The sequence below is a fragment of the Salvia hispanica genome, chromosome 1, assembly GCF_029641045.1.
Source record: "Salvia hispanica isolate PSC_SH4W2 chromosome 1, Shi_PSC_v1, whole genome shotgun sequence".
NCBI lineage: Eukaryota > Viridiplantae > Streptophyta > Magnoliopsida > Lamiales > Lamiaceae > Salvia > Salvia hispanica.
Window position 1 is genome coordinate 11,136,282 of NC_142692.1, and position 23,983 is coordinate 11,160,264.

General features: G+C 36.2%; 3 protein-coding genes, 1 long non-coding RNA gene and 1 pseudogene across 5 annotated transcripts; 3 read left to right on the forward strand and 2 right to left on the reverse strand.

Annotated features, from left to right (window-relative positions):
• The first annotated feature begins 91 nt into the window (after positions 1-91).
• LOC125222898 (26S proteasome regulatory subunit S10B homolog B-like) lies at positions 92-3,671 on the forward strand. Its single transcript, XM_048125778.2, has 10 exons — positions 92-332; positions 1,250-1,369; positions 1,719-1,855; positions 1,960-2,121; positions 2,208-2,294; positions 2,369-2,455; positions 2,550-2,687; positions 2,777-2,968; positions 3,035-3,133; positions 3,420-3,671. Exons 1-10 carry the CDS (start codon positions 227-229, stop codon positions 3,492-3,494), a joined length of 1,203 nt encoding a protein of 400 aa, XP_047981735.1. The 5' UTR covers positions 92-226; the 3' UTR covers positions 3,495-3,671.
• Positions 3,672-3,929: 258 nt separating this feature from the next.
• LOC125222897 (uncharacterized) lies at positions 3,930-5,878 on the reverse strand. The gene has a single exon (XM_048125776.2). It carries the CDS (start codon positions 5,758-5,760, stop codon positions 4,012-4,014), a length of 1,749 nt encoding a protein of 582 aa, XP_047981733.1. The 5' UTR covers positions 5,761-5,878; the 3' UTR covers positions 3,930-4,011.
• Positions 5,879-8,641: 2,763 nt separating this feature from the next.
• On the forward strand, positions 8,642-13,189 carry LOC125185557 (phosphatidylinositol/phosphatidylcholine transfer protein SFH8-like; annotated as a pseudogene).
• On the forward strand, positions 11,163-12,905 carry LOC148933234 (uncharacterized). The gene is made up of 2 exons (XR_016132905.1): positions 11,163-11,401; positions 12,069-12,905. It is a non-coding gene; the product is annotated as an uncharacterized LOC148933234 (long non-coding RNA).
• A 5,017-nt stretch (positions 13,190-18,206) lies between the features above and the next one.
• On the reverse strand, positions 18,207-21,814 carry LOC125223108 (phosphatidylinositol/phosphatidylcholine transfer protein SFH3-like). Of its 2 annotated transcripts, none has more exons than XM_048126092.2 (13): positions 21,737-21,814; positions 21,448-21,550; positions 20,935-21,196; positions 20,762-20,861; positions 20,426-20,692; positions 20,118-20,195; positions 19,928-20,029; positions 19,791-19,840; positions 19,575-19,674; positions 19,351-19,470; positions 19,137-19,248; positions 18,670-19,037; positions 18,207-18,591 (listed from the first exon to the last, which is right to left on the reverse strand). In XM_048126092.2, the coding sequence occupies exons 2-13, from the start codon at positions 21,491-21,493 to the stop codon at positions 18,502-18,504; spliced, it is 1,695 nt and encodes a 564-aa protein (XP_047982049.1). In that variant the 5' UTR covers positions 21,494-21,550; positions 21,737-21,814; the 3' UTR covers positions 18,207-18,501. The 2 variants fall into 2 exon arrangements, with proteins under 2 accessions (XP_047982049.1, XP_047982047.1); XM_048126090.2 differs by having other exon boundaries at positions 18,670-19,049.
• Between the last annotated feature and the right edge of the window lie 2,169 nt (positions 21,815-23,983).

Consider the following 23,983-nt stretch of genomic DNA (forward strand, 5'->3'; position numbering starts at 1 on the left):
TAACATATTAGTCAAAATTCAGTAGTACAGTAATATTTGATGTACTAACTTTTCAAATTAATATAAAAAAAGTGCTCGAATTCAGATTTTTCTACAATAGCCAAAGATAAAACAGGAACATAAATTAGAGTAAAACTCTTTCTTGGGGAGGAAGACGAGTAAAGAGCATCAAAAGGTGCAGAAATTATAGATTTTTTTTGCTATTCTCCTCAGAAAAGTAGTAGTAATGGCTACTACCGAGAACGATGACGCCGTCCGCCGGAAATCGGCCATCTCAGATTACCGGAAAAAGCTTCTGAACCATAAGGAACTCGAGGGCCGCGTTCGATCTGGTTTCAATTTCTTAAACCCTAATTTTTTATTAATTTCATTTTTTTCACGTGTCTGCATACTGTGATTGATATCCCACCGTTTTTGTTTCTACTTAAAATTAAATTGGCAGTGTTTAGATTGATAAGTAGACGGTAAGCTAAAAAATGAGATCAGAATCCTGAAATTTGATACGACGAGGAATTCATGCCCTTTTCTGTGTTAAAGTAAAATTGGCAGCGTTTGGTTGGATTTCGACAGGTTGAAGGAGGTATGAAATAAGATCACCGGCATAGGATACGATAGCGCAAGAAAAGATAAATCAGCTCACTAGACTATTGGTTCTGAAAGTATCTTTTTTTTTAGTGGTAAATGACTTTAAATAAAGGCCGCCCCATGGAGGACTCGAACCTGAGACCTTTGACCCCAACATTAACCTCTACCGCTTGGCCATCTCACACTCACCTGAAAGTATCGATGAGAATGTGATGGGGTTGAGCTAGATCAAGGGTTGGTTGCCAACTTGCCATTTTTTTTTGCTTTGTTAGGCTTCTGGGAGGATTACCTGGCACTTTTAGACAATTATAATGTTCGCATTTGCGTGCAGAGACACGAGCAGATGTAGTGTCTTTTGTATTAGTTCTTATATGCTAGATAAGCTCTTGTTGATCTGGGTTACGTTAATGGTGCTGGAATTTTCACTGCATATAAAATTCTTAGATTGGCATGGTTGGAGTGAAGTGGTACTTATATTGAAAGAAGCCCACGAAGCTACTTGTACAGTTAGAGTGTTATCGTCCATCTGAATTGTTTATATATACATACATGCAACACTTAGTATATATATGTATACAATGGTTTGCTTGTTCATGTGTCTCCATTTTTGATTCTGTGGTCCACTATTTTATTGACCATAGAAAAATACATATGACATGAACAGTAAGGGAGAATTTGAGAGCCGTAAAGAAGGAGTATGCGAAAACAGAAGACGATCTGAAGTCCCTTCAAAGTGTTGGACAGATTATAGGTGAAGTGCTGAGACCGCTGGACAATGAACGTTGTAAGACATCTCTTTTATTTTTATCTTTTGATTTTCAGAAAGACGTGTTTGTAAGCGTTCGTCATTTTAGTCATGCTTTAGAAGCATTTGCATTTTAGAATTTTGAATTGGACTCTTTACCCTAGGAGTTGTGGATAACTTGATCTGGAATTGCATGATCACAATGTTTTAAATATTGTATACTAGAGTCATTTGGATGTGCTCGATCAATTTCTGTAAGATTTGTTTGCTTATGTAGATAGATTAGGTCACTTTGAGATCATATCATCATAGTTTTTCAGCATACTGTTAATAGTATTAGATTCACAATTTTTAAGAAGGGAAGATAACATCTTAATTACTGTTTCAGTGATAGTCAAAGCAAGCAGTGGCCCTAGATATGTGGTAGGTTGCCGCAGTAAGGTGGACAAGGATAAACTTACAGCAGGCACTAGGGTGGTTCTTGACATGACAACTCTCACGATTATGCGAGCTCTACCTCGTGAGGTACAAATATGTGCTAAAAAATTATACTTATGCAGCTATTAGAACTCGTTGCTGATGGTTCTGTATGAGTTTTCTTGGCTCTTCTAATTTGATGTATGTTGCAGGTAGATCCTGTTGTCTATAATATGCTTCATGAAGATCCAGGAAATGTTAGCTATTCTGCTGTAGGTGGGCTGTCTGATCAAATCCGTGAACTGAGGGAATCTATAGAATTACCTCTAATGAATCCTGAACTCTTCATCAGAGTTGGAATTAAACCACCCAAGGTAAGCGGCTCTCTTAAGAACACAATTGACTGATTCTGTTGCTCATTGGTTTATCATATCACATTTTTCTTGTTTGCAAATTTTAGGGTGTACTTCTCTATGGGCCTCCTGGAACCGGAAAGACATTGTTGGCCAGAGCTATTGCCAGTAACATCGATGCCAATTTCTTAAAGGCAAAAATATTCCAGACCCTCTATAGTACAGCTTATTATCCTATTCAATTTCTCATATATTTGTTGGCATGCAGGTTGTATCAAGTGCTATTATTGATAAATATATAGGTGAGAGTGCAAGGCTGATCAGGGAAATGTTTGGATATGCTCGCGATCACCAAGTATGTATTCAATATGTTTAATATTTCATCTGTAGCGTGCATATGATTGATAATACAAGGGATTTACATTCAAAACAACTTTTTCTTTGTGAAGCCTTGCATCATATTTATGGATGAGATTGATGCCATTGGCGGGCGTCGTTTTAGTGAAGGGACAAGTGCTGATCGTGAAATTCAAAGAACTCTGATGGAGTTATTAAACCAGCTTGATGGGTTTGACCAGCTTGGAAAGGTATAGGTCTATTTTCTATCTAGAATGCATAGATTTTGCATTGAATTCAATTGACTATCAGTATGATATTGGTGCACCATCATATGCAGGTTAAAATGATAATGGCAACAAATAGGCCTGATGTTCTGGACCCAGCACTTCTTCGTCCTGGAAGATTAGATAGGAAAATAGAAATCCCATTGCCAAATGAGCAGTCACGAATGGAAATTCTCAAAATTCATGCGTCTGGAATAGCTAAGCATGGAGAAATCGACTATGAAGCTGTTGTCAAACTTGCTGAGGTAAGATAAATATGCTTATTTGTCTTTCACTAAAGTGTTTTTTTGCTGACATCCTGCCCTTTACAGGGTTTCAATGGAGCTGATCTTCGAAACATTTGTACTGAAGCTGGTATGTCAGCAATTCGCGCAGAACGTGACTACGTCATCCATGAAGACTTCATGAAGGTAAATTATTTCATTTGATCAAATCTAGACCAGTTAAAAGATATTCTTGCATATTTGAATTTAATTCGGCACTGACTTCCATATTTTTGAAAGATACCTGCATCTATCTTGTTATCTACTGAATTCGATATACAGTAAACGTAACTTAGAAAATCAAATCTGTTCTTCCTTTGTTCCTGGAGCAGCCATCATACATATTGCATTGTTAGAATTCTTTTTCGTGGACTGACTTATTTTCCAGATCTCTCGTACATAACTAGATATTTCGTTCCTCAAAATATCACAGGCCGTGAGAAAATTAAACGAAGCCAAGAAGCTAGAATCAAGCTCACATTACAATACTGATTTTGGCAAGGACTAGAAGGCGTGTCTTCCGTTGGGAGCAATGCAGATAGTGGCCGGCGTGGTGTCTTCACATTAGTTGTTGAACTGCTCTTTTCATATCGTAATTTATTCATCACTGTCAAGCCTACTTGTATCGTTGTATTGTGTTTCAACTTCTCAGCAATCACATTTCAATTATCCAATCTTTTTATAATGGTGGAATTTGCCTGCTTATGATAATTATAGCAAGTGTATCTTACTCGTAATTATAGATCTAATATTAATTTGGTTTCAATTGTTCAACTTGAATACCTGCTGGACAATACCCCACTTTGTCGCAATATAAATTGGGTTTATATGTTAAACTTTTGATGTATTGGAAATTAAGATATTCCACCTTAAGTCTTAAAATTTTAATTCGTCATATGTAAGCTCGGTTTACTTGTTGATGTTAACTTTGCAACTTGCAATCTTGAGTTTTTAATAGGAAGCCATAACTAAACGTCAAATGAAGAAGTCACAAATCAAACATTTACAACAGCAAAACTACAAGGTTATCCTAATCGCCTTGGCCAGTGGGCAAAGAGAGTTGCCACCTCTGAGTTTACTGAAAACCTTGCTTTTTCAGCAAAGTCATCCAACGCATTTCTCCTACGCCCAGAAAAATAAGATGCAATATTCTTGTAATCAAGCTGAGGAGCCTTCATCCCTTTCTCAACCATCTCTTCCAAATACTCGTAGGCCTCGTTCGATCTCCCTTGCCGTATGAGCCCCCCAATCAAGACAGTGTAGGAATTTTCATCAGGACAACATCCCTTCCTCTTCATCTCCTCCCAAACTGCACATCCCATTTCAGGATTACTTGCTACAAAATATGCCTTCATCATCATGTTGTAAGTGTGAATGGATGGCTGTATGCCGCTTTGGATCATCCTCTTGTATATCGCAACTGCATCATCAGGCATCTTTTGGTTCGTCATCATCTTGATCAAGCCATTGTACGCCTGCCCATCAGGCGAGCATCCTTTCTCCCTCATCTCCTTCAACAACCTGTGCACCATTCCCATCTCCCTTTGGTTCCCAAAACCTATCATCAAACACGTGTATATAGTAGCATCCGGTTCACAACCGTAGCTGTGCATATCATCCAAGTAGTTCATAGCTTCTTCCATTTGACCATGCTTGCAGAGATGGTTAATCAAAATTGTGTATGTCCTAACATTAGGAAATGGACCCTTAGATTTCATCACCTCAAACAACTTGATTGCATCACAACTCTTTCCACCCTTCAACAACCCTCGAAGCATAATATTGTGTGCAACAACATCAGGCTTGAAACCACCGTCAACCATCCCATTCCACACCCTCCCAGCCTCCATCAGATTCCTCGCCTCACACCATCCATTAAGCAAGACAGTATACGTCTTGAAATCCGGAGTAAAGCGATGCTCCAACCGCTGAAACAATTCGTGTGCTTCCTTCCCTAGCCCAGCTTTCCCCAAAGCATCCAGCAAGCAATTGATGGCCTCTACACCAACTTTAAACTTATACTTACTCATCAAATCAAGAACCCCAGCCGCCTTTCTCCTCTCCTTTGCAGAGGCAAATGCTCTGATACAAACGATGAACGTCTCCACCGACAGCAACCCTTTCTCCCCCATCTCTTCGATCAACGAAACCATGCTCTCAAACTGCCTACCCTTCCCCAAAACATCCACCATTGCATTGTAAGTTGCAGAATCATGAGAATAGCCCGGCTGCTCCGAAGCCCAGCAAAAGAATCGAAACGCGGGCTTTCGAGCATGCCTGAACCTAGGCAGCACGCACAAGACCAACTCATGACTCAAATCAACGCCGCATTCATCCAACACAGCCTCCATATTCCTATCTACATCAAACGTCTCATCAATCACCCCACAAACCCTCTCCACCTCCTCAGCCCTAAAATTAGATCCCTTCTCGATTTCAGAATCGGAACCAGCATACTTGCAAAAGGGCCTAAATCTAGCAAAGCAAGATTGGGACTTTAAAGAAAGAAAAGAATTGACTAACGGCAGGCTTTGTTGAAGAGTGGAGTGTGGCAGTAGAGACGGAATTTGACAGTGAGGAAGATTGATGCGACTACCAGCAGCAGAACCAAGCAGAAGATACAAGGGCAGAGAGCTACCTTCAGCTTGCTTTCCTTGAGCTTCTCGCCGGTGTCGTAAATGGACTTGCTCTCCGGATGCGATGAATGGTCCGTCATTTCGAGTGGCGGAGAGATTGGGTTTGGGAATTCTTGAGTTTCTTATATGAAAAGCCATTAAATGGCCTCAGAGTCGTGAAATGGCAGCATGAGGAAGCAAGAATTGGTTCAGATTTCGATCGGAAATTACTCTCAACTAACGTTTGGTGGCGCAGGAATGGACTGTTTTGGGATTCCTTTCATGTAAACCCCCCCCCCCCCCCCCAAATAAATATTTTTATTTTTATTTTATTTACAATAATATTCCTACTTCAGCTATTAGAGCACTCCGTTCCCTTAAAACTCCCTTATTTCTCCCTTATTTCTGCCACATCAGCGCCACATCAGCACCATAATTTATCCCCAGTTTTTAGCCAACTTTTAGCCAACTGCTCCAATGGTTTCTCCCTTATTTCTCCCTTATTTCTCCCTAACTCAACATTTCATTTTTACATCATCATTTTTAATATTATTTAATTTTCTCTACAAATGTGTTTAATAAATAGATTTATAATGAACCCATCGACAACAACGAGCTCATCCACTGCTCATTTGCTTCATCAGTGTTGGGAAGTTGCGAACTCGACTCTTTGCCCTTACCCTTACTTTTTCGAGAATTTTTCCTACTAGAGCTCATAATTTTGAAGATTGAAGATTGAGAAAGAGATTGAAAAATTGAGAGAATTGTGTGTGATGAATGGAGGAGGAAGAGGAAGTATTTATAGTGGTGGATTTAACAAATTTAGCCGTTTAAAAAAAAAAAACAAAAAAAAAAAAAAACGCCGAATTATCGCCGAATCGCGCCCACAGTGGGCGGCGATGATTCGGCGATTTTTCGGCGATGAATCGCCGGATGGCGTTAAATCGGGAGAAAAATCGCCGATTTTTCGCCGAATTCCTTTCATTGGTCGGCGAAAACTCGGCGATTTTCGGCGAAAAATCGCCGAGTTTTCGCCGACGCCATTGGGAGTGCTCTTAGGGTCTCATTCTTGGCAGTGGAAATAAATAATAAGAGTCTCACTTATATATATTATTTTTAAAGAAAATGTGAGTGGAATGAGTTAGTGGAACGAGAGATTATATTATATTTATAGTAAAAATGAACTAAGACTCTTATTTAAAGATGGACTAAAATAAAAAAAATGGGACTCCCATTCACCGATGGAGGGAGTAATAAATTTGCTACTCCCACCCCGTCATACTTTTATTTTTAGCACAAATTTTTGGGTAACGTTGTTTAAATGAATAAATGAGTCTGGGAAAGCGGGGCTAGGGAAAAATGACGAGGAGTAAACCGAGGCTAAATGTAGTTATTAGTATATCTAGAATAATAATTAATTAAGTGAATTAGGTGAATTAAATTATAATCAAGTCATTTTTTTAGTTTAAGCAAATTTTCTTTTAACCAAAAAACATATTTTCTAAATCTTAATATTAATTAATTATGGTAATTAGGTTAATTAGTTATAATCAAATAAGTAATTTGGTCACACGTTTGACTGTTAATTTTAATATAAAAAATTTAAATTTTGATCAAAACATATTGTTAGGGACCAAAAGGTCAAACACGTAATGTATATGACTAAAAAGTTTTCTAAGGTAAACGTAGGGGCCAAAAATGGATTTTATAATTTAATAATCTTACTATTCACAACCACTACTATAACTATCATTCACCTCCTATCTCTTACTTTATCATACCATACTCATCTCTCTTACTTTACAACTCATTGTCCATATTTTTATGAGACGAGAAACTAATAATAATAATAACAATAATAACAATAATAACAATAATAATAATAATATTATGTCCCACTTTACATTAGAAACCTTTGAATCAGTATAAGTTTAAATACACAATCAAAAACAACTAAAGAGGTTTTTTTAGCTCTAGTTTGTTGTAAAGTTTTTTTAGCCTTGTTTGCTTGTTTATTAGTTCCTTGTAGTGTGTGCTTTGAGCGAGAGTTGTACCTGTTTAAAGCTATTGGGTTTAATATTAGTACTTGACTTTTTTGTTGGTCTTGACTGGATTGTGCTTTTGTTGGAATGTTGTTGTTGAACTCTTGCTCATTATCTTTTGGTTTATGCTTTTTATTTATAAAAACTCTAAGATTAATTTTTGCAATTATTTTAGTTGGAGGAGAAGAGTAGTATAAGTATAACCATGACTATGTATAACATTCTCCCCCGTTTGCGAATAGGAGTCTCATTTTTCCATTTTGGTCCATCCGCGAATAGAAGTTCCGGTCCATAATTACCATAAATGGTAAAGAGGCATCATATTTCACCAACTCATTTCACTCACATATCATTTAAAACTAATACTATGAGATCTCTATTCTACTAACTTTCTTACACCCACTTTTGTTAATATTTCTTAAAACTCATGTTGTAAAAAAAAAGAGAAGTAATTAAGCTGTGAGATTTAATTTTATAAACCAAATTTACAAAATGAACCGCACCTATAATGACTCAAAACGAAATGGCCCGATTAACCTGATTGCAACGGTAATTAGATTGCCCCATGGCAGTGAGCAGGTGAAATTCCTTACCCTGCTCCTTCTGCCACGTTTAATCGCTTTTTTCCCTTCGTCGTCGAATCATCATCCTCTCCCCTCCAATATATCCGGCGATATATACTACCTATTTTCGTTTTATTTTATATAAATAATAATATAACGAACTCTGGAGCATTACGTGGATATTGATTTTATCCTCCCTCTGAAATGCTCCCAGCTCTCTCCCCCCCCCCTCTCCTGTGCCTGCATTAACTGCTTCAGATACGGTGTCATACTGCATTTATTACCATGTGATCATCCTCGTGATTCGCCCCACTACTTTCTGGCATTTTTGTTTCACCCTCAACTAACTCTTTGGTTTTTTAGTTTCTTGTTTTGGAATGTTCAGTTGATCGATTTCGATTAGATTAGAAAATTGCTGATGATCGGGACACGGGGATGTCGGCACCCTTGGATCGATTTGCCAAGCCATGTTAGTGAAACTTGTTCGAATTCTTTCTTATTCTCGATCTGCATTCGCTGTTAATTAGCTGCGATTTTGCGGGTTTTCAGTTTGATGTTGAACCTAATTTGTTCCAGATTTTGGTTTTTTGCATGTAATTAATCACTGGTATTCATTTTATTTCTACTGTGTCTGAGCTAGGGCAATGTACGGTACTGTTATCTTTAGGGTATTAAACTTTCAAAACAAATTCAAATAAAATAATTGAATTTATTTGGCTAATTGGCCAGATCTTGAATCTTTAATACTCCAAGCGGAATATTCTTCAAAGTTTGACACGCGCCCATGTTTTCGTTATTGTTCACTATTTCCTTGTCAACCTAATTGTAACTTCTATTCATATTTATTGCTGAAAGCTGCTTGACACATAAGTCAATTAGAATATATCAAGATTGTTGGCTCCGAGTATCTAGGGATGGAAATTTAGAAACATTGTTTCATGGAAACTGAATACCAAATCTCACGTGCTCATCCTTAATTTTTATAATTAACATAAGATTTACTTAAATGTATCTGCGTGTGATCATGTGAAGCAGGCGACGATGGGTAATGAGGAGAGAAAAGAAAGAAAGTTTGATTTTGAGATTTCTGAGGATGAAAGGAGGACCAACATTGGTTCTTTGAAGAAGAAAGCACTTAATGCATCTTCAAAGTTAAGGCATTCTCTCAAGAAGAAAAGTGGTAGAAGAAAGAGCGATGGTCGAGTCAGTTCTGTTTCAATTGAAGATATCCGGGATGCCGAGCACATGCAAGCTATTGAGTCATTTCGGCAAGCCTTAATATGGAAGAGCTTCTACCAGAAAAAATTGATTATTACCATATGATGTTGAGGTTAAATTCTTTACAAATTTTCTTTTGTTCATATGATAATTACCATATGATGTTGAGGTTATATTTTTTGAAATGTTGGGAGCACTGAGAAAATGGTGGTGAAATATTGGTCATAGAGTGCCAAATACATACTCTGTGTAACCATTAAGTCTCAAGGCTAGTGATTAAAAAAGCATTACTTTAGTCGAATTGGTAGCTAAAAATACTAATATCCATCCAAGCGATGTAGAGATAACATGCCAATAGTATATCTTTTATAGGATTGTGAGTTTAGGAAGATAGCTAATGTTAAGTAATTAAACTCCATTAAGTTATTCATGGAACACTTCCCAAACTGCCCAGTATTATACAGACACTTTCTCTTGATTGTTGAACTCTGACATTGTTATAACATTCCCTTTATGCTGAGGAGAACTTTAAATTTCTAAGAATGTTGAGGAATTTTCTTGTAGGTTTCTGAAAGCAAGAAAATTTGAAAAATCGAAGCTCATGTGGGCTCATATGATCCAGTGGAGGCAAGAGTTTGGTACTGACACAATTATCAAGGTAAACCGAAATATTTCTGCCAATGACTTGTAGAATGCTGATGTTTTCTTATTCTTATTAACTTGTTCACTAATATTTTAAGCTTTTGAAAAGTGAAAGTGAACTCAACCATTTACTTTATCCATCATGATTTTGAGTTCCAAGAGTTCAATGAGGTTATAAAGTATTACCTCCATGGCTATCATGGAGTTGACAAAGAGGGTATGCCAGTATATATTGAGAGATTAGGGAAAGTCGAACCACACAAATTTATGCAAGTCACTACCATGGATCGTTACATAAGATACCATGTGAGAGAATTTGAGAAATGCATTGCAATTAAGTTTCTAGCTTGTACAATTTCTGCTAAACGACACATTGATTCAAGCACAACAATCTTGGATGTTAATGGTGTGGTATGTTAAACATTCCTTTCTTTAAACTATACTCTACCGGTCTTGAACAAGGAATTGGTTCTATTTGAAACCCACTGTGGTCTGTTTGATATATACATTGACTGATTAGATTTTACATTCAACAACACAAAACTCAAAATGCAGTCATCCATAAACTTTTCCTCAGAGCATCAACAAAAGTTTGTGCATCATCGTAGAAAGATGCATAAACAGTATGCCACCGCGAGGCACGATGAAGGAAGCTCGGGAGAAGTTTAACATATCAGCTTCAACCTGCACAAGGTATTGGAGAGAAGCTAAAAAACAAAGAGCAAAAGGAAAAACAATGCTGGTAATTAATCCTAGGAAGGATAGACCATATAGCAAACGTGTTCATCTTGATCTTTGTAACGACCCAAAACTTCGTTATTTTGAAATTAGTTAAAATGCAATAGTAGTCCATACTTAAATTGAATTAGAAGTCTCGGTGAGTGAAAATTTGTGTCGGATTAGTAGAAAAAAAAAGATTAGAAATATGTTTATATTAATATTAGAATACAAAATCTAATTTGTGGGGTTTTGAATAATAGAAATTAATGTTATTTTGAAAAGGAAATAAGAATGGAATAGAAAAAGAGAAAAATAAAATTTGAGATGGAAAATGGGATACAAAGCCTCCCCTCTAGAACTTACGGGATTGATCTTCACCACACCTTCTACACTTTCATTTCACACATACACAGCGCCATGGACGGACACGCAGCTACATGTCGTGGCCTTCCTCCAGTTCCGCCACAATAGACTCATCTTCACGTCTCTCTCACTGTCTCAACTCCTCTCTGCTGCTAAAAAAAAACACACACGCCAGTCTCCTCTCTCTACGGCGCCGCCGTCGCTGATTTTTGGCAGCTGTAGGTTAGACATGTCTCCACTTTGTGTAAGCATGTCCGTTACGCCTCCTATTTACCTAATTCTTCTTCAATTTAAAGCTAGGGTTCATAATTAAGTTTTTTCCCAATTTGAATTTTAAACCAAATCAGGTGAAACACTAAGCTTTTTTATAGCTAATTTATGCCTAGAAATAGTAGAGAGATGGAATAGAATGGAAGTTCATCTTGATGTGTGAATGAAGGGAAAGCTTAGGATTCTTCTTTTTAGTTTGGGGAAATTGTTATGCTACTTGGATTGATCTTAGAATTTATACTGTAAGTATGAGTTACACCTTAATGAAGAGAAATGAATATTCTTGGCATGATAAGGTTTGGGACAGCCCATATACAACATAGAATTGGGAGGAGTTTTACATATTTTTGAGTGAATATGTTCACGACAATTAAGAGATGTGTGTTTGAGAATATCTATTATAAGATTAAGTCAAAATTGGAGAAAAATAGTGAATCTGTATGCTATGTTATTTAATTTGGTCTTAGAACTCAAGTTTCTAATGTTATAGCTATAATTTGGTTACAAAATGTTGGTTTGGGATTTTGAGCAGGGATAATATTTTAATAAGCTATGTATGCAATCGGTTAACAGAAACTAAAAAGCGAATACGTTTTATGTTAAAAGTATTTTGTACTGATGTTGATGTATGGAATATATATGTGAAAAGGTAAGGTAACACGTGCAAGGAGGAACAAGAATCTGGGTTTTCGATGTCAAGGCTCGTTAGACTTGAGGTAGTGTCTTTCTTACCTCATCATTTAATATAATACTCTTAATTAAGATGATTATTGTTGCTCGTACAGTTATATAATAAAATAAGGTAAATCGACTACCTATATATTTTATATTGTGCTCTGCATATAGAAGAACTGTGTGGTAATATGAGCAATATAATGATATTCACAAAGTCGGTGTTTGATAATTCATCAAGTGTTACAGTTGATTTGCATTTTGGTGATCTATGTAACTCTTGTGGTTTTGAATATTATGGTGCTATGGTGAGGACAAAATACTGTGGCGCCGGAGGACATGTGGCGGTCCGCCACCGAAGGGTCAGAGTCTCTGGACTCCAACGCGGCGACCGCCGGCCAAGGTGCGGCGGCCCGCCGGAGAAAGGCGGCGAATCCGACCAGCCCTAGATTTGCTCCAAGATTTACCAAATTTTGAAGATCTTTTCCTTCTATGATGAGAAATAATCTTCCCCTATAAATAGGACCTCAAGCTTCATCAAAAAAGAGTTTTTTTTCCGACACACAACAAGAACACATTCATAGAGATCAAAAGCTAGAGTACTTCAATTGTGCAAGGAGTTGAAGAAGGATTTCAAGAACATCAAGAACGACAAGGATTCAACCCACGGGTTTTATTTGCTTTAGTTTTATGTTCAAATTGCTTTCCCTTCAATCTATGTTTTTAGTTTATTCAGTCATGTGTAACTAAACTCATAGGATTCTAGGGATGTGTTAGTAGCAACTTTGGTTATACAATTCCATTTTCTATTTAATATCCGTTTTGTTTTTACTTTGTTTCTTCCCTAAGTTAATCATGATGCTTCATAATTGAGTGACACAATTATGTATGATTCAATACAACTTGCTTCATAACTGTGACAGAGTTCTAGCGAGTTAGATCCACTTAGTAGACACTACAGTTAGCTTCCTTTAAAACGGCACTGTTAATTGAGAGTGAGGACTTTTCAAGGGTCTCAGGAGCTTTTTGGAGTTACGTGTTAGGATTGACAACCCTAATGTTAGTAATCAACGTTTGTATCGCATGAGCATAAGCTAGGTGACTCGTCCTTTCAAAGTATTAACTGTGCTAGGGTATTGTAGTTTGGAATTTGTATAACCATAAAAGTGAACGCACATCCCTGGAATTCCCCTTATCTCTATACTTTTCTCTCCGTGATTTGCTTGTTTTTAGTTGTTTACTGTTTTTAATATTTACTGTTTTCAAAAAGTTTCCAATAATTCTTGCTTCTCCAGATAGTAATTGAGTTCTAGTAGAAGATAGACACTTTGTGTACATCTTCCCCGTGTTCGATACCCGGTACTAACCTTTTGCTATACTATACCTACTCTGTATACTTGCAGGTATTTATAGTGCAAATAAAAAGTGCATCAGTATATTTCCTTTCATAAAGAGGGTTCCAGCAAAGAGGAGTGGCAAAAACATGAGGGCTGGAACAATAAAAACTAAACCAATCGAAAGCATCACAAAGGAGGTGACAAAGGACTGTATAATAAACAAGGTATGGTCTTCTAATCAGCATTTAATATCTGCAGTGTTTTAATGCATTACAGGGATAAGAAGTCATTTAGTGCATCACTGAAACACAAACTGCCAATGTTTTGTTGCATGCATTGAATTAAGTGATTACAGTTCAGATTTATTTGATGCATGGTTTTCATGTATGCATTCAAGTTATACATTCAATTTATGATGAAAGTTGAGTGCATTCAATGCAATTAATGCAATACTTGAATGCAAACACAGATTATTCCAACCATCATGTCAAAATGACCGGAGGGAGCAAGTAAGAAAATCTTCATACAACAAGATAATGCAAAGCCACACATTAAGGGTGATGATTTGGATTTTATTGCTGCTGCAAATCAGAATGGATTCAATATGAAGATAGTACAACAACCCCCAAACTCACCCGATACTAATGTGAATGACTTAGGGTGGTGATGCTGAGATATTTTTAAACAGCGTGCACACTAAGGAATATCAAGTTTCCTGGGTCCAGAGAATCCACTAGATCACAAGGTCTAGGAACTCACGGAACGCTGAAAGATCTCGGTCATCGGACACACAGAATATCACTTCAAAACCCTCAACCCACGTATACTAGAATTAGCATAGGGAAGTATGGATCGATCCCACGAGGACAGATGCGAAATCATGCATTTAAAGGGCTTTTGGGGGGTATGGCTGCTGCCACGCAACTTGGGGTTGAGGAACTTATACTAGACAAAGGAAAAGAAATTTAACTATACCTAGATCTAAGAAACGGAAAACAACCACGTAACACAAATTGACATCATATCATCACTATCTCATCAAACTTCCTAGATCTAGTAATATTGCTACATAATCTAGCTAAACAGACTCGATGCATGTAGTGGGGACCATTTTTCCAAAAATAGAAACGTACCTCCAAAAAGCTGCAAAATAACCAACTCTAAGCCTAACTACCTACAAAACGCAAAGCATCATCGGAATTTAACTGAAACATGATGAAAACAGAACAACGCTCGCCACTCAACGGCGTCCAACAAATCGGACGTCAGAAAAAACGCCGAGAAACCCAACAAAAACTCATATCTCTATCTCCTAGATGAAGCAAAGCAAAAACGAAAGCAGAAATTCAAAATCCATGCACAACTCAGTTCCCCTGTTCAGATCCACACTCCGGATGCTAAATCCACTCCAGATCCAAGCATCCGAGACAAACTCCTACCAAAATCATCTCCATAACTACAGATTCGCCGATTTACCACAGATCAACAACAACAACCACATATCAACTCATATTTCCCAGATCAAGTACACAAAACATCCAAAGCAGAGAATAACAATCAACCTCTGAAACAAAACTCCTCAAAACATAAAATCAACATAAATCAACGCAGAATCAACATCATCATGACGTAAAATAAAATTCATAGATAAACGATAAGTAGCAAATGAGCAATCGACTTCGAAATGGTGAAGTTCGACAGAAATCAAAACGCGAAAGCTGAAAAGTAAACAATTGTATCTTCGCTCTCCTTGAGGACGGTGTTGCAACAGAATTTCTCGAAGATGAACCACTACGCTACCCCAGAATCCCCATTTTTCCCAAGTGTGTGAGTGTGTGTGTGAGCTGAGAGCTAAATCGTGTATATCTCATGTGTTGCATGCTCCTCCTTATATAGGCGTGGAAGTGGGTCCAGCAGGGGCTCCTTTTTTTGTGTGAATAGTCTTCTTTGCCCTCAGCCTCGGATTCCCCTTCGTCTAGCCTTTTTCTTCCTTGATCCTGCTCACTTTTCGCCTTTTTTCCTTCGCTGGTCCACTGTCTTCGGTTCTTCCTGGATCTGGCGAATTCCTTCACACACCTGGCTTAAAATTGTGTTAGACCCAGTAAATGGTGATTTTTCATCACATAACCGATGCATGAAATTAGCCTTATCAGGTGGTTTCGAGCAATACAATCACTTCAAGTACAAACTGCATGCAATAGAAATGAGTCATGTATGTTGGGACACCCCAAAAAGGAATACGAGTCGCTTATCTTGGGACGTAGGGAGTATATGAAAAAAGATCACCATGTATATTTCATTGTTCGAAGTTTTCTCATGTAACAATAGAGACTATTGAGTGCATGGTAGTGATAAAATGCAAACTCATATATTGTACAAACTCTAAACTTTTCAACACTTGTCAACACAATGTAAAATTTTAAGATTTTGATGTCTACACAATGTCAACACGGTGTCAACTGTTAACATTGTGTTGATATTATCTGTTGCTATTATTTTGTAATCTGATGACATTTTTTAACTGTCCAAATCATAGTTTGGAGTTTGTACAATATTTAGAATTTGCATTTGATTACATTCCACTGAGAGCATATATTAAATTTTGAAAATCAAAAGTACCTCAGGGCCTGCACAAGTTTAGCCATCATGTAAAGTTGAAATATCGACTTATTCCACACGTTCTATAATATAAAATATGTGACAAATTCATAATTTTGGATTTTAGGTGAGTGATTAACACAAGTTGTTGAGTAATTTGAGGTATAAAGTCTAGGCTTCATCCACTTATTTGCTATTTATAAAGCTAACAAGTTTGTCAAAGCCTTGATGCAAAAACAGGTCTAAAACGAGCTTAAACGGAGTTGAACGGGCCAATACAGAGAGTTTTGCCCGCCCGGGCTTTTTCTAGGCGAAGAAATACCCGCCCAAGCGTTCTGGCTGGAAATGCACATAAAGAGACAGAGAATTCGCCCGGTCGGGCGTTTTCCATCCGAAGAAAAGCCCGGCGAGCATTTTGAAACGAGTTGCGAGTTCCAAACAAAACACCCAGTCGGGTGTTTTTGACAGCTTCATTATTTTGCCCATTTTTCACTCCAAATATAAAAGGGACCTCACACATTCGAACCCTAACTCCCACACTACCAAATCAAGAGCTGAAACAAGAGAATGGAGAGGATTTGGAGGCCAAGGAGCTTCTCCTCACAAGAGATTGAAGGAGAAGACTCCCCACCATCAATCCCACGTATAAAGAGTTCTAGTTTATCTTTCTATTATGTTTTTTTTTACATTTCCTTTGTATTTCTTTTTGTTTTGTATTTGATTATGAGTAGCTAGATTTCCTTTAGGGATTTGGTGAAGTTTGGATGGATTGATCCTTTGGTTTAATGTTTATCTATTCACTTAAGCTTTTGTTGGTTGTTGATTATTGAGCTTTTATTATCTAATTGCTTAGCTACCATTAGATACATCTTTTTGCCTAATTGTTGCCATTGAGAAATGCATGATTAGGATAGATGTGTAATCAACAAGTCCGTGCAACCCATGTGATCGAGAAATGCATGTGCTAGATAGAGGGCTTGAGTCCGTAGGTCTTAGGAGTCGGCCTTGACTTGTAGGGAGGGGACTCCGACATTAGAAGCCGACCAACGAGGTAGATGCACTCTAGAGAGGGTCTAACCAACCATCCCGACTTTCCTAACCACACTTGAAGCTCAATAGATGAGCACGAACCTTAGATAACATCCCTGATCCATTCTAACGGATCCATTTCCGGATCCATTTCCCTATCCTTTCCCATTTTATGTGAAAACCATATTTTATATGCTTTATTTAGTTAATTGTCTTTATCTACTTTTTTGTTCTTTGTTCTTAGTTAAGAAAAACCAAAACCCATCATCTTTAGTCCAAATAGTTTTCAACATTGCATCACAATAATCATTCTAGCATTTTAGTCCTTGTGGATTGATAATTTAACTTGTCACGTGCTACATATCTCGTACACTTGCGGGTGACATTTTGATTGCAAAAATAACATGAGTCAATATGTTGTTAGACAAATTTTTTGGGCCACGAGCAAATCAATTGTTGGAAAGAAATGCTCATTGACTATTCATCTTTTTAGGAATGATCAATTGCATTAACTCTCTATTTATTTTATTATCATGTTGATAAGTTGGGTTGATCACAAAACCAACGGTGTTTAAAATATTTAATGGAATATATTAACTTAAAACACAAATGAAATTTTTTTATGGTTCAGGTAAAATTAAACCTTTTTGTATTAATTCGAAACATTAATGAAATATTTTGTATGTATGATGCAATTACCCTGTCAAAATTATTAATGAAAAACTGAAGAGCTCTTGATACGTGCCTAATTTATCAATGATCAACTGAATAAGCTTCTTGATATAAACTATTTATAAAATTAAGATTAATGAAGGGTAAATATGTAAATACACAATACTCAACTTGAAGGGAACATTAAAATAAAGATAAGATTGGTATTGAAGGAAATAATCAATGCTACAATTAAAGTCTATTCAATAAGGGTATAAATCGATCTAGAATCAGATATATCAACCAACATAATTAAAATCAAATTAGATTATTCTCTGCATTTGAATAGTATTTCCCAGTAATAATCATCTTTTTTCTTATATACTAGTAGTTTCTACTGTCATACCTTGGTTTTAGCCTAGAATCAATCATTAATGGGTAGTATTTAAAGGACTTTCATACCAATATTAAAAACATAAATGTAGAAAATATTTAAAAAATGAAGATGAAAATCTTTCAATACATATTCTTGGTAGGATGCATGAAATCCCTTTGGAATTTTCAATTTGTTTTTGGGCCCTGTCATGCTGTAAGCAAGAACAGAGAATGCTGAGGTTATCAATGAAACTCCCAGCCTACAAATTTTAGTGTAAAATTCCAACACAAACAACAAAGAGTTCTATTTACATAAGATTGCAACAAGTTCTGAAAAACATAAGAATTATAGGAAATGGTGCCCGATGTAGCACAACACCATCTCTAAAAATAATCAAAGCATGTTGTAATCTTCGCCCTTCAGAAAGCAAAGAATCTCTTCTTTTTCTTCTTCTGCTTTTCAATGAAGGCAACGAGTTCCTCTTCCCGAACCAGAGCATCCTCTAAAGTCTAAAAAACATTAACATTTTTGGTTTATTTGATGCAATATTGCAAAAACCTTTCTAGTCTAGGATTGGATTTTAGTACCTTTTTTGTTGTAGACAGCTCTTGCTCCAGCATGTCTATGCGTTGCAAGGAATTGTTTAACATCTCTTCCTTTTCAGGTGGCATAGTTGTGGACCTCTTGCTGAGGATGATCACTTTCTCCTCTAGCTCGTTCATGCGTTTCATCATGATAATGTAATCCTCGTTTGAGATGGTTTCCCTAGGCGAGTTAGAGTCACTATCACTATATATGGAGGAGGAGTAGAGGGTGGCATTTGTGAGTCTTTTTGGCATGGTTCGTGTCATACGAACCATAGTCACGACTCCCATAACAATAGTCATTACTCCATTCAAGATATGGTTGCTAATTATCTCAGAAGGCTTAAGAGAGTGTTTTGCAGGAAAACAACCTGCGGATGCAGCTAGAATTTTTTTTTTAAAATTTCAATAGATATATAAAAATGGAAACAATTAAGTGATTTTCCAACTCAAGAAAGATGATTTATTACCTTTAGCAAAGTTTATTTGTTTCTCTGTTTTTTGTACAATGGTTGTAACAGGCTTATCATTCATGGGCATGTCTTTCACAGTCTCAAATGCACTTAGTGGTCGCTGAGTCACCTGTAATAAAGTAATACAATATAAAGTTGAAAACGTCCGAAAACCCTTGAATTGAAAATTGATCAATGTCTAAAACAAATTTTGCATAATCATTGAACTTACTTCTTCATGAACATGGGAGATGTGTGAATGTGTAGTATCATCATAATCAGCTCTCGGGGATTCATTGACAGGTGAAAGAACGGTTTTGTTTGTGCATTTGTGCTCATTGTTTCGGACCATCTTACGATTAAAAAAAGTAAGACATGTAGAGTTTAAGATATTTAGTTGAAGTGAAATTGAAAATAAGAATATCAACATACATAGATCGAATAATATAGACAAACCTTAATGATGTCGGGGTCATTCCAAGGTCCCTTATCAGAAACCATGCAACCACCTTTATCTTCACAAGTGCAAGTTCCACCCAAGAACTCTGGCAACTCACTGATACAACCAATCATCAAATATTATAATTGAACTCTTGAAAAATTGATTCCAATAAGCTTCCTTTGATGTAAAACAAAACTTCATTATGGTTCAAAACATTGAGGTAATTGTACCTCGCGTCAATGATCTCAAGAAGCTTGCTTTGATATTTGTTACCCAAAACCTAGTTAAACAAAACACAATAATTGGTTAGAAGAACATGCATGATGTTTGATGTTGTACCAAAGAGATGTTGATTAATTCAACTCACATGGATCTTAGATGTGGTTTTCGGATCGAGGAACGATTTAACTGTACTCCACAATAGCCTGAATCCAGATCCTGCGTTGATTATGTACATGCGACATAGAGTCTGAAAGAAAGGAACAAGTTTAATTTCATACTAAAATAAACTACAGGAAAATGAAAAGAAATGAGCCAGTGAAGAAAAAAAGGAATACCTCAGGGTAGTTATTACCATCAACGCTTTGAAGGGTCTGAATGAGTTCCCTAGCAGACTTATTAAAACTTTTTAGTCCCTAAAACCAAAGATCGACTCTTGTGAGAATTCAAAAATCATTTCGAATGTCTTTCTCATTATAGATCAATAATCGTCACACACATCTTATATTTCTTATTGTTCATAAATTGAACAACATCATATATTTTAGTTTTAAAGGCTTGATATATTGCAGAAAGTTAGTTATATGTGATAATTCTCTTTCCACTCATATCAAGAAATTTCGTTACGAAGGATTCCCTTACATACCACTCCTTGAACATCTAATATGGTTGTGCTCTGATCAATGTGTTTTTTGGCTGCGATGGAGCATGCTGGGAACTTATCAATGAAGGTCCTCTCAAACTCCTGAACATGGTATTTGAGATAGCGATCCAATGAGGTAACTTGCAGGAGCTTGGTCGAATCAACTTGACCGAGCTTCTCAATGTAAACGGGTCTTCCATCTTTATCAACACCATGATGCCCTTGTGGATAGTATTTAACAACCTCATCCCTCTCCTTAAACTCAAATTCCTGCACAATATCATCATTTAGAAATCTAAGATTGAGGTATCTTCATATCTAATTACAGTACGTCGGTACCTCCATAATGTTGTCAGAACCAAAGTCTTTCCTCCATTGAATCATGTCAGCCCACATTTGCTTTGTTTTCTCAATATCGAATTTCCTAGCCTTCAAAAACCTGTTTCACCAAATCAAATTTCATGATTAATGATTAGTAGCTCTTCAATTGAGACGAGAAGTGATGAAGTTACCTAAGCAACATATGATAATCATCGTGTTTAGCAGGGAGCAATTCTTCCAAGATGAGAACCTGACGCAAGACGTCTACAGCTTGCAACTCCTCAGCATCACGCTCGTCCTCAAAATCAACAGACATAACTTTGCTGTTACGACGACCCTTTCTAGCTATTGAGTGCCTAAATTTGGAAGAGGCGCTGATTGCCGCCTTCTTAAAAGACCCATGTTTCTTTTTACTCTCATCCTCCGCTATATCTGTTTCAATTTTCTCAAGACCTGCAACATAACACTTACATCACCAGCCAACCACGCCCACCAACATCCTTCATCATAATTTAAGAATTAAAAAAAAAACAATTTACCAACATTGTCACAATTTATGTTTCATCTATTCATCAGATTTTCTTACCATCTTCAATATCAACATAAATATAGTTCTTTAGCTGCAGACAAGCCTAAATTAAAGTAACTTCTGCTTCGTTTACAAAATTCAATTTAAATACATGTAAGCAAGAATTGGGACTCACTTGGCCTGAATGGGCGTTCAACAACGTTAGGAATGTTGCCACTCATGACTACAGTTCCTAAGATTGATCAGTTAACATCAACGATCACGAACGTGCAGTTTATCTGCGATTTTCCAAATAGATTAACATAAAAACACAACCAGAATATCTTTCATTCACCCAAAAATTATGTCAAAAAAAAGGTAATTCATTTACTAATATACCATTGCAAACCAAGTGCATTTTCAAAATAACACAAACATTATGCATTACATCAATTAAAACTGATGAATACAATATGTATACATACCTTCGGCGAGAAGATAAACTGTACCCACCAAGAATATGAGAAAGATTTCAACTCCAGACACTGTTTTTGAGAGAAGAGAGAGAAATAGATAATAAGGAGTGATGGAAAAGAGGGAACCTAATATACAAGTGCCCAAAAAACATGGAGGACCGCTAATAAAATGTAAAAATGAGGACATTAATATCGTCTTCATCTCCCTCATCATAACTTACCTTATTATGAGTCAAAGGTCCCCCATTATTTTTTCAATTCCGCATAAAAACAATGATTGTCCATAATTAGTCATTTGTCTCCATTACATTTATTATCATCTGATATTATATAGTATTTCATAAATATAATCACCACAGTATTTATGTAGTTCGAATTGATCTGTACGTTCATAGTCAAATAATTCATAAAATATCCATCGATATATTTTCTTCAATCCGACCTCCTTTCAGAGGAAATCTAATTGTAAATTTATTAGCTACTACAATTGGATAAGGTCTTCGCCTGTACGTGAGTGTGTGTGTATATGTGGGAGGAAGCGTAGGAAGTAAGTCATTCTGATAAATGCATGGAAAATATGAACAACAGTAGTTCATATTTAGTTCATTGTATTCTAATAATTTTAATGTCGGACCATTGATGGAGGGAGTGTGGGGACTGATCAGGGCTTATGAACGTTATCAATTTAAAAAACATAAGCTATTTATTTATTTATAAATCAAATATTATTTAATATAGAATAAATTATTCCTCTTCTACCTACTCACACAAGGGTAATCTTTCATCTCATTCACAACATGTCACATCCCTATTGTCTTGCCATTGGAAATTGATACGCATCAAGAAGTTGGAAAGTTAGAAGTCCATTCTTTAATTATTAGAAGTCTAAAAGTCTTATTCTTAAATATTAGAAGTATATATGCCTATAATGTCACTTCGAGAGTCCTATAAATAAGTACCTATAGATTTGGGAAGAGGTCAAAGTCTTGAATTTAGTAAAATGACGGTATTACACCGTAGAGCCTCGTGAGATGAGTGACCTCGCAAGAGGATTATCTTTTGTATCTTCCAATTTATATACTATCAAAGTTTTTTTTCCCTGTTATTCATGGCCAGCCTTCCCTCTCCTTTATACTCTAAGATAAATACTACTACATCCTATATTTGATTAGTCATTATTGTCGTAGCCAACAAGTCTTTCAAACACGTTATAGTTCATCGTTGTGCTTTGGGCGCCTTACACCCTCTCTGAACACCACTATACTTCGTGTGCCTTAAATATTTATGACCATGGTGACTCAAACCTCAATTAATCAGATAGAAAACATGAAACCAACTAAGCTAATCAATACACCATAGTACATTAAGTTCATGCTTCTAAAAAAGGAAAAATGAACTCGGTTTACATATAACTTGGAAAATTTCTAAGTTTTAGGTTTGTCGAGGTGGATAATTGTGCTCCACTAATATTTAGAACAATCACCACTTCGCATTTCTCTGTGTCAGCCACGATTCAGATACTACATTATCTTATGGATTACTATACATTTTTCAACTCTTTATTATACTCATTTTGTTCCAAGGTAGTTCAGACATTTATTTTGGGCACACGATTTAAGAAATTGATAGAGAGAGAGAGAGAGGAAAAGAGAGTAAAGTATGGAGATGATAAAATTTTTATGAGAAAATGAAATGATTCAACTATCTTGGAATAACCAAAAAAAAATACGACTCGACTACCTTGAGACGGAAGGAGTATAAGGTTAAATATGTTGACTACCCTCCTCTGCCAAAGTCCAATAAACTTATTGTTGAAAGTTGATGTATTAAAATAAACTATATGTACAATATGTATCAGAGGGATACAATTAAATACATCTCCCGTTCCATAATAGATGTCACACTTATTTAATGGCACAATATATATGTAATGTTATTTTGTGTGTTATATAAAGAGAGAATATATTTTTATATATTAATATGAAAAAAAACATTTTTAAAAAGATAAAATATAACATTTTTTATAAGACAAACTAAAAAGAAAAACTCGACATACTGACATTTACCCAAAAAGAGTACTACTATTGTACCTTACTCCACTGTGAACATAAAAATGTTCGATAATAAAAGTCCACGTTGAAATACCAAAATTTGTCGACAATTGAGTTTGCAAACTAGTTGTTAATTTTTTTTTACTAGGGGTTAGTGGAAAAAAATGAATACCAATTTTTTATATGTACCTTTTGTATAATCTTG